General features: G+C 38.0%; 1 protein-coding gene across 2 annotated transcripts; it reads left to right on the top strand.

The window, feature by feature from the left end:
* The first annotated feature begins 11,130 nt into the window (after positions 1-11,130).
* LOC121308158 (tissue factor pathway inhibitor 2-like) lies at positions 11,131-13,567 on the top strand. 2 transcript variants are annotated; one of them, XM_041240434.1, is made up of 5 exons: positions 11,131-11,344; positions 11,507-11,686; positions 12,142-12,321; positions 12,523-12,696; positions 12,888-12,921. In XM_041240434.1, the coding sequence occupies exons 1-5, from the start codon at positions 11,272-11,274 to the stop codon at positions 12,890-12,892; spliced, it is 612 nt and encodes a 203-aa protein (XP_041096368.1). In that variant the 5' UTR covers positions 11,131-11,271; the 3' UTR covers positions 12,893-12,921. The 2 variants fall into 2 exon arrangements, with proteins under 2 accessions (XP_041096368.1, XP_041096367.1); XM_041240433.1 differs by lacking the exon at positions 12,888-12,921 and adding an exon at positions 13,215-13,567 and having other exon boundaries at positions 11,132-11,344.
* Positions 13,568-14,548: the final 981 nt, after the last annotated feature.

Genomic DNA, 14,548 nt, shown 5'->3' with positions numbered 1-14,548 from the left:
ATCTCTTATGTTGACTTCCGGGAATGCGGTGTTTACGTCACTGTTTACATTCCCGACAAGCACTTCTCCACAATTTAGGCTTCCTTTTCAGCCACATATGTGAACGCACTTAGGCCCCCTAAAACCTCAACTGTGAACGGAAATTTTGAGATGGCTGACTCAGTAAGTGTGAACGGGGTGCAAGATCCATGCACACCTGAATGCTTCCATCCACGGCCACACAACAGAAACAATGCAGGTGACTTCAATACTATCAATTGTGTGTGGATTAATAACAACAATATAGTTTGTTACAACACAGCCCATCTCTCAGATCAACCACAAACGCTCTCGTTCAAAACGCTGACAGTTTGTAAAAAAAAAAAAAAAAAAAAAAAAAAAATACCAAATATAAATTGGAACTCCAAGACATAAATAAATAAATAAATAAATAAATAAATAAATAAATAAACAAACAAACCCTCCGCTCTCTAAAATGAAGTGATTGTAAGACTATGCTGAAATGTTGGTTGGCTACAGGAACCAAGTATCTCTTGAATGGAAAAAAAAATAAAATAATGGCAGCAATGTTATGATATTTTATGGGTTGGGTCAGAATTACCTGTGTCAGACTCAAGGATTTTTACAGAATTTACTGTATCCAGTATAATTTTAAACACAATCCTCTGATTTCTAAACTATGCACAAGGTGTTCTCATTTAATTTATTTTCTAATGCACAGAACAAACAAATCTGACCATGACCAAATGTGGAAAAAGGTCAAAACTCAGCACTCAGCGCAACACCAACTGCAGAATCCTTCTGTTGTACAATTACCTTTTCTGCTAACACTGAATATTATTCACTTATGAACACATATCACGTGATCATGGCAGCGTCTACACCAGATTCAAAACAGTGCCAGCAGCTGTGTGTATGTGCAGAGTTGTACAGTAGCTACTGCAAATGCAATAAAGTGAGTATTGGTATATCGTAAACTTTTGGTTTGCAAGTTATTTTGATGTCGTTCTTAGTTTAGCATTGAACAGGCTATACATAGAAAAACTCTGAAACACAGTAGCTAGAAATAGTTAATTGTACATTAATATCACATCTGTGCAAACTTTGCAGTCGACCTTGCTACTCTGTACTCAGTTGCCTTTCACCTACAGCACAAATGATACAATAGTTGTTTAAACTTTACTCATTTTGATCAAACTGACAGAAAAAAGTACATAAGGGTATTTTTAATTGTAGAAACCAATGCATAAAACAAAACACGCAAACAAAAACAACTTTGGTCTTGATAAATTACGTTTTTGGTATTATATAATCAATTCGTTCTGCATACGGTACCTTTCTCAAAGATTCCCTTAGAGCGTTATGTTCGTGTGTGTATATAAAATGATCGGTAGTTTCCACACTTGAGACCGGTTTAGGCATAGAAGTGACCTTTTCTGAGTACGTCCTTTTATTCTGGTTCCAAGCATATTTGGGAAATTGCTGGATTGGGAATTTTAAACGAAGAACTCTGCAGCAGAGAGCCATTTCTGCTTCAGACTGCGCATGCGAAACGAGACTTAAGACTATTCGCTGCAGTCTCAAAACGAGGCTATACGTGCTGGTGTCTGCTTTTGGCAGCCAGAGGCAAACTGCAGTGAAGTTGTAGTCTGAGATAAACGTCGTTGTGGTTCTGGTGAGTCATTATCAGTATAACCCCGAGAAAAAAATATTTGTTTTTATCGCCTTCCCAAAGAAGCAAAGATGAGAAAAGAGTGGGTGCAGAAAACGAGAGGGGACATCGGTCCTAATTTTCAGTTAAATAACTCATCCGGTTTACAGATGTATCTTCACATATGAGAAACTTAACATTGTTCTTGGTGCAGATCGCAGTGTAGTTTAACAAAGTATTTGTAAATGGGTAATGTTTTATAAATAAACCCAAATACATAATGTATAGACAGTAAATTATAGTTATAGAGGGTGGGCCATGTCATGAAAACATTTAGGCCTAATACGAATTCTGCAGAACTGCACAGGTTCAAAACACAGGGGTAACGTTATACACAGTAGTCAAATATTACATTCAACAAATCGTAAAACGGTGATAAGCATTCATTTTGTATGAAAAATAACACTTAAAACTTTTTTTGTTTTGTTTTAAAGTTATTGGATAAATAAATGTGAGCAACATTCGTGGGACACCCTGCATATGGTGTATCTACTGATGTAATAATAAAGGGCTTATCAATTAAAATATATACTTGAACTTTATTTAACATCTGTCATATTACATATGCAGTACTGCACATATTTTTACAATTAAAACATGATTAAACAGGTGATGCAGCAAAGAGGTAATACTGCATTATACCTGGGCGTGTGCTTCTGTCAGTGGGTTGTAAAAGTTCTTATTAATGCATGTTAAATTAATACAACATGACCGCTGAGTGAATAAAGTCCACTGCTGTGGTACATAGTGAATGTCAAAGTGTCGATGCACTTCTATATTAATGTGTTGATTTCAAAACAAGAAAAGATGCCCTACCCTCACTGTTTCAACCGAGTACCAAGCAATTTCAATTTATTTCTACATTGAGCGTTTTAAAAGACAATTGACTGCAAATGTTCCTCTTATCTTGGCCCCTGAGGTTTTAAACTGACGATGAAAATACGTTGCAAATGCAAATAATTGGTCATATAAACATGACTTTTCCTGTACTTAAATTTGAGCTACCACTGTGCAAACTGGGGTATGTATTTCTTTTTCAAGTTTAACCAGAGATAACACCTTGCCCAGGACCACAACCTCACAATTCACTGTAGAGATAATGCATTTCCAAGGAAAAAAAAAAGATTACATATCAAAAGGATATTAAAAAGGTAAGACAAATAAAATATAAATATGTTTTAACTAGTTTGCTTACAAGTTCTACATTAAATAACGCCGCCAGATTGTTACTGCATGATAGTCAATGATTGTGTAGACGAGGGAAACCGAGGGACTTCGTTGCTTTGTGTTGAGCAAGTTTTATTCCATTTAATTAATACCTAACAACTTCAAATTCCTTAAAGGCAATTGAAAATATGAGTATCGGCACACCCATAATACACTGAGTATTTGTTGTTATTAATTTTATTTAATATTTTTTATTGTTGTTGTTGAGTGATAAAACATAGTGGGCTTGAAAAAAAGTCAGTTTTAAGAGATTTTAAGAGATGACACAACACCCTTCTCCATGAAGGGGTTCTTCTCAGAAATGCACTTCACTAAGGTATCCTCTTCGGCACCAGCTATACAATATACTCTTGGATTTCTTCACAACATTTAGACACCTACAATAAAAGGATAAATATTGTTAATGTAAAACCTACTTAAAAGTGTATGATGATGGCTTGTAGTAAGGATCAGTGTAAAATCCTTTGATTTTACAGAGTAAGTAATCCACAGAACAAAATCTCTTGCTTTCACATTTCTCTCCCTCTTAAATCCTCTCTTGCTCAAAAGCTTAAGTTATGCAAGTGTTCAAAGTGTAAAGAATCCTGGGTGAAAGTGTCCAGTGATCATTTTGAGTGAAACTCCTGGGGCAACACCAATTTTTTGGCCGGGGGTCTGAAGGGCCCCCAAATAATTGTAGACATCATTTCTTGTAACTTGTTTTCCTCATGCACAAAAGCAAAAAAAATTTTCCAAAAAATTATTTGTTTTCGAGAAATTATAAATTTCCATTGGGGTATGTAAACTTTTGACTACAACTAATATAATATATATATATATATATATATATATATATATATATATATATATATATATATACACACACACACACACACACACACACACACACACACACACACACACACACACACACACACACTACCGGTCAAACGTTTTAGAACACCCCCATTTTTCCAGTTTTTATTGAAATTTAAGCAGTTCAAGTCCAGTGAATAACCTGAAATGGTACAAAGGTAAGCGGTAAACTGCCAGAGGTTAAAAAAAAAAAAGTTTAGGTTACCAAAAACTGAAAAATAATGTACATTTCAGAGTTATACAAAAAGGTTTTTCAGGGAACAAGTAATGGCTTAACAACATACAGCTGTTCTGCAGCAGTGGAAGTAAATTAAGCCTTGAAAGTTGATGCTAACAATTCCTACAGGTGTCCCAACTTTTTTTGATTACTTACAAACCCTCTGTCTGTATAAAAGCAGTGTTGGAACAGACTGTGTTCCTACACCCTCTTAAGCATTATTTGGACAGTGTTGTACAGCTGGAAGTAGTATATTGCTATCAAAATGGCGAGAAAAAGGCAATTAACAAAGGAAGACAGACAGACAGACAGACCATTCTAACCCTTAAAAGCATAGGTCTTTCCTTTAGAGAAATTGCAAAGAAAGCCAAGGTGTCAGCGAGTACAGTTTCCTACACCATCAAAAGGCACTTGGAATCGGAGGAAACTCTGACAGGAAGAGGTCTGGCAGACCCAAAGCCACAACAGAATCAGAAGACAAGTCAACAGCTTGCGTGATAGGCGGCTCTCAGGACAACAGCTTCAAGCACAGCTTATCACTGGTCGAAGTAAGCAAGTATCAGTTTCAACTGTGAAGAGAAGACATCAAGCAGCAGGTTTGACAGGTCGAGTGGCAGTAAGAAAGCCATTGCTAAGATGGCAAAATAAGAAAAAGAGGCTTGCTTGGGCCATGAAGTACCGCCAGTGGACTACTGAAGACTGGAAGAAGGTCTTATGAATCAAAATTTGAAATCTTCGGTTCATCACACAGGGTTTTTGTACTCCGTCGAGTAGGTGAAAGGATGGTTCCTCGATGTGTGACACCTGTCAAACATGGAGGAGGAAGCGTGATGGTCTGGGGCTCTTGTGCTGGATCTAGAGTTGGTGACTTGCACAGAGTGAGTGGCACTCTGAACCAAAACGGCTACCACAGCATTTTGCAGCGCCATGCAATACCCTCTGGTATACGCCTAGTTGGTCAGGGGTTCATCCTACAGCAAGATAATGACCCAAAACATACCTCCAGGCTATGTAAGAACTAACTTAGAAGAAAAGAACATGACCTTAGGCTTCAAATCATGGAATGGCCAGCACAGTCTCCAGACTGGCGTCATCAGCTGGTTTGGGATGAACTGGACAGAAGGGTGAAAGCAAAGTGCAATGTATTTGTGGGAACTTCTGCAACAGTGTTGGGAAGAACTTTCTGAACAATATTTGATTTCCATTGTAGAAAGAATGCCAGGAGTGTGTTTGGCTGTTATAGCTGCAAAAGGTGGCTACTTTGAATAGTCAAAAATTTTGATTAAATTTTGTTAAACAAAACGATTCCATGATTTATTTTTTATCTCCAATTTGTTTATTTGTTCTATGCTTTAATTTCAGAGTACATTGAGACATTAAACTGCGTAAATTTCAATAAAAACTGGAAAGATGGAGGTGTTCTAAAACTTGTATATATATATGTGTGTGTGTGTGTATATATATATATATATATATATATATATATATATATATATATATATATATATATATATATATATAATATGATATCCACTGTTCCATCCACAGCTCCCCCTCCACCACAGAGCACACCACCCTCTCTATTCCCCACACCCCCTGGAACACTTCAGTTTGATGGATAAGTTTATAATAAGCAAGCTCCATCTTGAGTCTGGATGCCACGATCACATTAAATACAGCAATCACATCCCCTGTCAGAACATCAGTTACTTTATTTTTCCTGCTTTTAATGATTGCTAGTTAAGCTTGCCCCACTAAAAACTTTGCCAATTGGCACTTATTCTTTGCCCCTTTGAACTACCTCACCCAAAAAATAAACAGAGTTTCAGAAAAATGTATCTCAAGACCCTAAACATATCTACCAAAAGCCCAAACAGTGATTGCAGGCTTGGATAGTACATAAAACAATGAAACACAGTCTTTCTCTGTAAACAGTAGGGTCACTTCTCTTCAACTCCTGGCTTAGTAATTGCCATAAAGGAATTTGTGCCTATGGTAGTGTGTAGCACTCTCCATTGTAAATCCACTTTTTCTGAAGTGGTGTCTAAAATTCAACCCTCCCACCCTGTGAAGGATATCACGCCATGACAGAGGGCCAGGAGCATACAGTAACTGCTGTAGAGCCTACAGTCTAAAAGCAGCCATCCTACTAGTAAGAGCAACCAGGCCCTGCCCCCCTTCCTGTAATGGTAAGTAGAGCACACTTTGCTTCATCCAGCCCATAAAGCATCTAGTAGCATTGAAGAAGGAGGTTAGGTGAGGGTGAGGGTGAGGGTGAGGGAGGGGGGTTCAACGCACATTAATCTATCCCAAAGCATTGAAGCAACCAGATTATTAATTGTTAAAACTCTACCTCTATAGTAGAGCTTTAACAAAACCCACTTCCAATGCTGCAATCTCCCCTTCACCTGATCTAACACTCCCAGTTCAATAGTGCTGTACCCTCTCCTCCCAGGAGCACTCAGATGCTGAAACACTCTCTTGTTCTAGTGCAGCTCCCCCAGTAAGTCGGGCGGTCTGGTACCCTCCCAATCACCAATTAAAAAAGGGTTGCTTTTATCCCAATTAACACGAGCAGATGACATTTTCTCAAAGATATCCTGGCAGTAACTCAAAGCCTTAATATCTGGACTATTTGTCACAATTGCTGCTATGTCATCTGCTTAGGCCACTACTTTAGAGGCCATGTAAAAGCTGTCTGAGTTTCTGAATAAGGTGCCCAATAGAGATGGAATATAACATCCCAGACAGAGCAACCTTGACAGATGCCTCTCTGCACTGGGAAAGGAGAGCTCAACACACCAATTACCTTCAGCACACTGAACACTTTATTATAGAGCAACTAAATTGTCTCCACAAAATTAATGCTAAAACCAAATTCTCCAAATACATTAAATATTTATGGTCTACCCAATCAAACACTTTTTCTTGATCCAGGGATTTTAGATCAGCTTTAAAACCAAAAAGCTTGGAGGCTGCTATTAGATCCCGAATTAAAAACACATTATCAAAAATAGATCTGTTGGGTGCACAATATGCTCCATAACAGTTCTCAGAAGGTTTGCCAATACCTTAGATAGGATTTTATAATCTGAACATAGGAAGCTTACAGGATGCCAGTTCTTCAAATTACATAATCTCCTTTTTTTGGTAACAAAGTCAACACTGCACACCTGCAGCTCTTTTTGCTGTATACTTTCCTTGAAGACTTCAAAATGGCCTCTCCCCACATCAGACCAAAGCACCTTAAAGAACTCAACTGGTAGTCCCTCAATACCTGGTGCTTTACTATTATTTAGTCATGCTAAAGCCTCACTGAGGAAATGCTGGGACACTTTGGACTCCTGTACAGCCTCTGATGTGTGTAAGTCTGTGTAGAAAGCTACAGCATGCCTCTGGATCCCTAATGTGCAACTAAATTTAACTGCTATTTAAAACCTGTCCAATCTGGCCAAAGATGCCAGCCAAGGAGACCCTTTTGCCCATGTGTACTGTCTGTCATTAGGGTGCAGATTCCTGCAAGTATCCACCAGCTCATGCAGTGTTAACACAACACGTAGCTCCCTGACTGAGCTAGGGTGAGGGACTGAGCTGGGGTGAGGCTCTGAGCTGTTCCTATCTGATTGCTTATTTTCAGTGCAGTTGAAATCCCCAGCAAACAGAACAATCTCCTCAAACTGATACTGAGCCAGTACGCCATTCAGGGATTTTTTTTTTTTTTTTTTTAAAAAACACCCTCTCTTACGTCATTTGGAGGATAAATGTTAATAAAAACTAAGGTTGTATTTCCCACCCATACCTGAACCATTAATAACTGCCATTTAATTACTTCTGTTACTTTAAAGGAATCTGGAGTAAAACATTTTGCAAATAAAATGGCTACTTCAGCACTAAAATTAGAGCCATGACTGAGAAAGGCTGTCCCCTCCAACTCACTGACCGAGTCTGTCTAATTTTTATCATCAGTGTGTGACTCCTGGAGAAAACTGACCCACTTTTTTTTAACCAAATCTCTACATCCATTCACATTTGGGGTCCCCAAACTAAGGTTTTGCATTGAGAGATTATAGAGAGAGGTATATGGACACACAATTAGAAAAAACACCAAGTAAACAGGAAAACAAAAAAGTACTTGAAGGTGCTTAAACATTATCATTGCATTTTTAGAGTAGAGCGTACTTTACTCATCGCATTATTCAGTCTATCTTTCTTTTTTCTATCCCTAAAGATTTAGCATTGTGCAACACATGCTGAGCTGAGCTCAGAAACAGCTTGAGATCGGGAAAGTGATCGACCACACTAATCCCCCTCCTTTCTTTAACCAGTTTTTAAAAAAGCTTGAATACTCTCAGCGCTGTACCCTCCTGTCAATTGCTGACTAGCTGACAGCTCGGAAGAGAAAGAGGAGTCAGTATCACTGTCTTCTTCATCACTCACTGTGCTGTCTTCATGGTTCTCATCACTCTGACTTTCTAGACCAGTGCTGGTCCCTCTCTCTGCATTTTCAGAAAAGTGCTCACGTTTTGCAGCACCCTAGTGCTTCAATCCCTCTTTCCTCTTTCTATTGGGGAATTTAAATTCCCCACATCCTTATTTACTTCTCCCCCATCTATCTCTTCCCCTGAAACTACCACTCCCCGATTTCTGCTCTAAAGAGTACCTTGTTCCTCTAGCACTTCACCCCGCTTTATGTCTTTCTGTACAGCAGTTCTAGCCTGCACTCCTAGCTTCGCCTGCTCACTCTCTCCCACAGTGGCTGAGATTTTCTTACCCGCCGGTACCCCAGCCTCAGCCCCGACAATCCCCATTGTGTCACGCACCACCTCTCTGTTCTCCTGTGTCCCCTGAGGCTATTGCTATTTTCCCCTTCAGCTCCCAAATCCTCTGCTATATTCCCTGTTTGATCAACTCCCTGACCGGGCGTCTCTACAGTATCTTCAGTGGGATTGCTCTCCCCTGAGGTCCCTTCCCCCGCATTATTGTTTTTCCCATCACCTTGCTTACAATTTGTTGCTTTATGCCCTTCATGACCACATTTGAAACATTTCATTAATTCAGACGAAGCAAACATAACGTATTCACTTCCATCTACTCGAAATTTTAGTACAATGTTGAGGTCTCCATTAACAACATTCAGCAACTTATAGAGCTGTCTCCTAAAAGAAACAACATGTTTCAATTCAGGAGACTTACAGCCTAGAGAGACCTTTGAAAGTCTTGACACAATCTGCTCAGCTCTTTAACACTGAGCTCATTACTCAAAAACAGTGGAATATTTGAAATTCTTATTTTTTGAGTAGAGGTTGTAAGTGGCAAAACAGAAACAAGAGCCCTGTCTACCACTAATCCTTCCTGAACTATTCTCTGCACCAACTCTTCTTCATTCATAAACACAATGACAGCTTTATTCATTCATGATGCTAACCTGATATTTCCACATCTTACAGCTTTACCCAGTTCAACAACACACGTTTCAACAGATACATGGGAATCTACTGTCATTTTTATTCCATGTCTCCGTGTAAGATTGATCAAAATTAGGCCCCGGGGTTTGGCATAACGGCCTTTTGTTTATAAAAACCAAACTCTTAATCTGATTTTTACAACTATGACATAATAAAGGATGAAAAATGAAAGGAAAAATAAAAGCAGGGACAAACCCCTCACTCACTCTGAGCTCCACACTCTGCACACCCGCTGCAAGCACTCCCGACAGACACAGCGACAGACAGCGATAGATAGATAGAACTGAAAATATTTTTCTGGACAAAAGCCCTCCAGCTGTGTAGAAAGAAAAGTAAGCGTATGTGTGTGTGTGTAGTGTAGCGTGCATGGGGAAAGGCAGCAGCAGGGCTGGTAGGTGACGTAATCACACAAAGACATAAGCCCCATATACACTCCTTGCAAAGGAGCCGGCTCTTTTGTACAGCATTATTGCCACTATCCTTTAGTGCGAGAGGTCCCAGGTTTGCACCCGACCTCTGCCTGTGTGGATTGCCTCGCCCTGTGTGATGCTCCTGCCTGCGTTACAGACACTTGTTTTAAAAAGTCAGTATTAACAGAAGTTTTATATGCAATGTATTTAACTTGAACAGTAGGCCTATTAAAACATGTTTTTGGGGAATGATTGAATTACAAATGGCTGTAAAACATTAACCTTCATTAAACTTTAACTTTTGATATTACAGAGTAGGTTACATCCTTGTAAGTTTTAATTGATTGTTATCTCCTACATGTCCAGGTTGCTGTTCTCTGTGTCATATACATTTTTACAGTATTTTACAGTATGTAAACAATGCAGCTGGCTAAATCTTAAGACCCCGCAGCACGATTTGTGTTGCATCACGTTATATTAAACTATATTGTTGGACATTGTTCAAAACTATATTGCCATACTTAAGGTATTCGATTTTTATCATTTCAATGTTTTGGTTATGTGCAGCTGCAATTCACTTGGAATTTTAAGACCTTGGCCTTGTCCAAAACGTGTCTAACTTGCAGGATTCAGAAGATGCCAATATTTTAAAACCAGACTGCAGTCCTGATTTATGGATTCGGTTTACTTGTAGCGCTATTTACACCATTTGTGAGAGAGGAAAACAAGCACAAGCACACGCAGTGGTACTGCACCTGTGGACAGGCATTTCTTCAATACATTTCCGCTCATTTTGAAGTTCGAAATTTACCTGGAAGTGGTCCATACGTGCGAGTAATTATGTTTACACTTTAAAATAATGGCCGTAAATCTATGTGAGTTCTAATAGAATATAGAAAGTGTCCCAATTGAATTAAGTATTAATCGATGGAAGGATATTATTCTTTGATGTTAATCTGTAACATTTTAACAAAGCAGTTGCTTAACACCGTGTTATATATATATATATATATATATATATATATATATATATATATATATATATATATATATATATATATATTTTGTGTGTGTTTCATAATTTACCCGAAAACGATTCAGACGTCATTCATAGATGCATTCAACAGAACTTATATTAAATGTCTGTATTTTTAACGCCCACTGGACAGGATGACCATGATAACCCGTGCATTACTTCATACTCAAGGCACTGTGTTTCTTTTATAACACCTCCCACGGGTTATCCCCGGCGGAAAGTCAAAGCATATAAAACTGAGAGCAAACACTACAGCTTAGAACTTGTTGAGAACTGGCTCAATTTTCAATTTGGAGCACCGGATTGCTGTAACTTTTTCTTCAATTTACGACTTCATTGACAACGCAGAAATGGAACCAACTTTATTTCAGTCTATTTTAGGCTTTGTCCTGCTTGTACAAGCATTCGGAAAACAAATAGAAGGTAGACAAAATGCTACATTATATATCAATATAATATTGACCTTGATTTTTTTAACTTTTGTATGCTACCGAAATTGTATTGTGATCGAGATGCTATTTTATTCTGTCGCACAGATTTGTAAGTACCGAAACAAACAATGCTCGATTTATTAATGTTTTACAGATAACAGGGAGATTTGTCTGTTGCCCCCGGACGAGGGACCCTGCCGCGCTCGCCTACCTCGCTACTACTATAATAGACATACTGAAAAATGTGAAGAATTCAACTATGGAGGCTGTGAGGGAAACGCCAACAACTTTGCAAACTTAGAACATTGCGAAAAAACTTGCTGGAAGAGTAGAAGTAAGTATTTGAGGCACCTTTACATAATTTATGTCTGCCTTTAGTGTGCCACATGATGGAGTATACGTTTTAAACTGGTACCCACTATACTATTGTACAGCAAATATACGTTTTGACTGGTACCCACTATACTATTGTACAGTAAATATACGTTTTGATGTCAGTTGCTTAAACCTGGTTCCAGGAGACCTAGTTTGAGGCAGCTTTGCCCAGACTCCCCTGGTGCTGTACCACAGTGGCCTGAAGTCTGGCCTGAAACCAAGTTCCAAGCCACAAAGTGACTGTGTGTTTCATTGGGTCAATAAATTGCAGCCCAATGTGGTACTGTGTAGGAATTTAATTTAGCAGTCTACTTGCTTAAAAGTTACAGCTTGTACTATACAATACATGCAGATGAGCTTACATTCAATCAGTTCAAACTGCAAAAATCTGACAACTCTTCACCCCCCCCCCAGAGATCGGAAAAATCTGTAGGTTGGAGCCTGAAGAGGGACCGTGCCGTGCAATGTTTAAAAGATACTTCTACAATTTCACGGCAATGGAATGTCAAGTATTCATTTACGGGGGCTGCCTTGGAAATGAAAACAGATTTGTTGACAGAAATGTCTGTCGCAACTATTGTGAGCCGCAGAAAAGTAAGTACATGTATTTTATTGATTTATTTATAATTTTCTTTGTAGAGCTGCTGTAGCCAAAAGTATACTTTTTACTTCATGTTTAAAATACGTCAACATATGTGACCTGTGCCGGATTTGAATTTCAGAAAGTCCATGGTATTTGCCTGCTGTTTTTATGCATTTCTGCAACATTTAATACTGAAAATGTCTTTCTTATAGAGACACCCTCTGTCTGCAATGGTCCAGTGGATCAGGGAACCTGTTCTTCTTCTATACGCCGATATTACTACAATCCAATCATCAAATCATGTGTGGAATTTTTATATACAGGATGTGGAGGGAATGCCAATAATTTTGCTACCAAGCAGTCTTGCAAATCCATCTGCATGAAAGGTATGTGAATACATTATATGGGCACAAGCATGGCTTAGTCTTGATTAAATGGTTTACCGCCTTGCCAGGTGAATAAAATCCTTGAACTCAATTCCATTTCTTTTCCCCTGGTTAAATAGATACCAATAACTAAATATTTATGGTTGTTACTATTTTTAGGCTGTAAATGTATTTGTCTTTTTGTTCTTCAGTGTGAAGAGATAATATACCTGGTATTCTGTAAAAGTAAGTCCATGCTGTGTCAAAGGTATATTTAGAATTAGAGCAATTGCCACCAAAGGCAGAGTTTGAAAAAAATCACCTTAAAATGTTACTAAAACAGCTGTCTTTCGTTATCCATACCCATATATAACTGGAAAAACTCCCATTATTGGTTCATAACATCATTTGCCTATACATTTTAATTTGCCTGCTATAAATGTTACTATTATACAGTGAAAGAGATTGGCTTTTTGAACAACATTTTTTTTTTTTTTTTTTAAACCTACATACATTTTAAAACGCTTTTTTCATTTCAGAAACAAGGAGGACAAAGTTAAGGAAGATGAGATGGAAACCCACAGGAAAAAAAATATAAAAACAATTTACTGAATATTATAGTTTGCCATACATAATTCTATTCATATGTAAAATAAGTTATAAGTAGTTCAAATACTATCCCAATCACATGTCAAAGTAGCTTTTTTTTTTTTTGCACTGGGCAAAGTATGAATGATTCAAGTATGTTGAATCATTTTAAACATGTGATGTACTGTAGTTTTCCCTTGCTTTAGATTAAAAGGGGAATGTGAAATGGTTTGTTTCCAGGGCAGTACAATTCCACGAAAGAAACAGATGTGTTTTACAATAAACATTGAATATTCAGTTTGTATTTGAATGGATGTAGTCTGCATTTCTTCTACACTTGTAATAGATTTGTACAAAAAAGTTTCATCGGATTCCCTTTCAAGTGGAATGACAACCATTACCGAATGGGAAGAGCCTCTCTGACCGTCATTCACTGAGCATGTATAAAAAAAGCTGCCCTATCAGGGCACTGCTGTTAGGAAGAAGTCCCTCCCACCGCCTGCTGAAGAGGGATATCCTCACAGTAGCATATCACCATTTTCTCTCTCACCTCACTGCGACAACACATTGATTGCCTTTTGCTTTTCCACTTCAGATTTCAGAACTTTAATACTGTATCTATTGTACTGCTGCTCTGTCAACACTGTGTGTGTGTGTGTATATATATATATATATATATATATATATATATATATATATATATATAGCAGGCTGGCGAGTGGATAGAGGCCCAGAGACAGACTGCAGTTCAAAAAAAATATACTTTTATTATAAATAGATACAAAAATAAAAAGGCACAAGGGCCAAAACAAAGGGATTGAAACACAAAAAGAAAGACAAAAAGCAAAATGTACAAAATAAAGGTTTCCAGGCTGGGCAATGCCTTCACTGGATTTTAGAAAATTGAAAAAATCACAACCAACAAAACACCAACCTGCTTCCTCAGCTCCCTCCTCCCAAATGAGAAGCAGAGGCCTCCTTTTATGTCAGGTGGCTGGGCGCTGATTGATCGTTAATTAACCTAATCAACTAATCAACCCCATCCACCTGAACATAATAAACCCAGGCAGGTAGGGGAAATTAACCCCATCCCTGCCAATTTAAAAAGGGCAGAGCTTTGCTCTGCCACAATATATATAATATATTACACTGTATTTTTCAATATTAATTGAAATACTACTGTTAGTTATACCCAAAGATATTGGATATAGATGCATCATACATCATAGGTTAAACCCCCTTTATGTTTTAAAAATATGTAAAATGCCAAGGACTGGCTTCAGTA

This window comes from Polyodon spathula, unplaced genomic scaffold, assembly GCF_017654505.1.
Source record: "Polyodon spathula isolate WHYD16114869_AA unplaced genomic scaffold, ASM1765450v1 scaffolds_459, whole genome shotgun sequence".
In the NCBI taxonomy this organism is placed as follows: domain Eukaryota; kingdom Metazoa; phylum Chordata; class Actinopteri; order Acipenseriformes; family Polyodontidae; genus Polyodon; species Polyodon spathula.
This window is presented reverse-complemented; position numbering and strand designations above follow the sequence as displayed.

Excerpts from the sequence above, each read along its gene's own strand:
- LOC121308158 (XM_041240433.1), top strand. The coding sequence starts at position 11,272 with ATGGAACCAACTTTATTTCAGTCTATTTTAGGCTTTGTCCTGCTTGTA. Across the intron at positions 11,687-12,141 it reads AACTTGCTGGAAGAGTAGAA|AGATCGGAAAAATCTGTAGG; the intron begins GTAAGTATTTGA and ends CCCCCCCCCCAG. Across the intron at positions 12,322-12,522 it reads CTATTGTGAGCCGCAGAAAA|AGACACCCTCTGTCTGCAAT; the intron begins GTAAGTACATGT and ends TCTTTCTTATAG.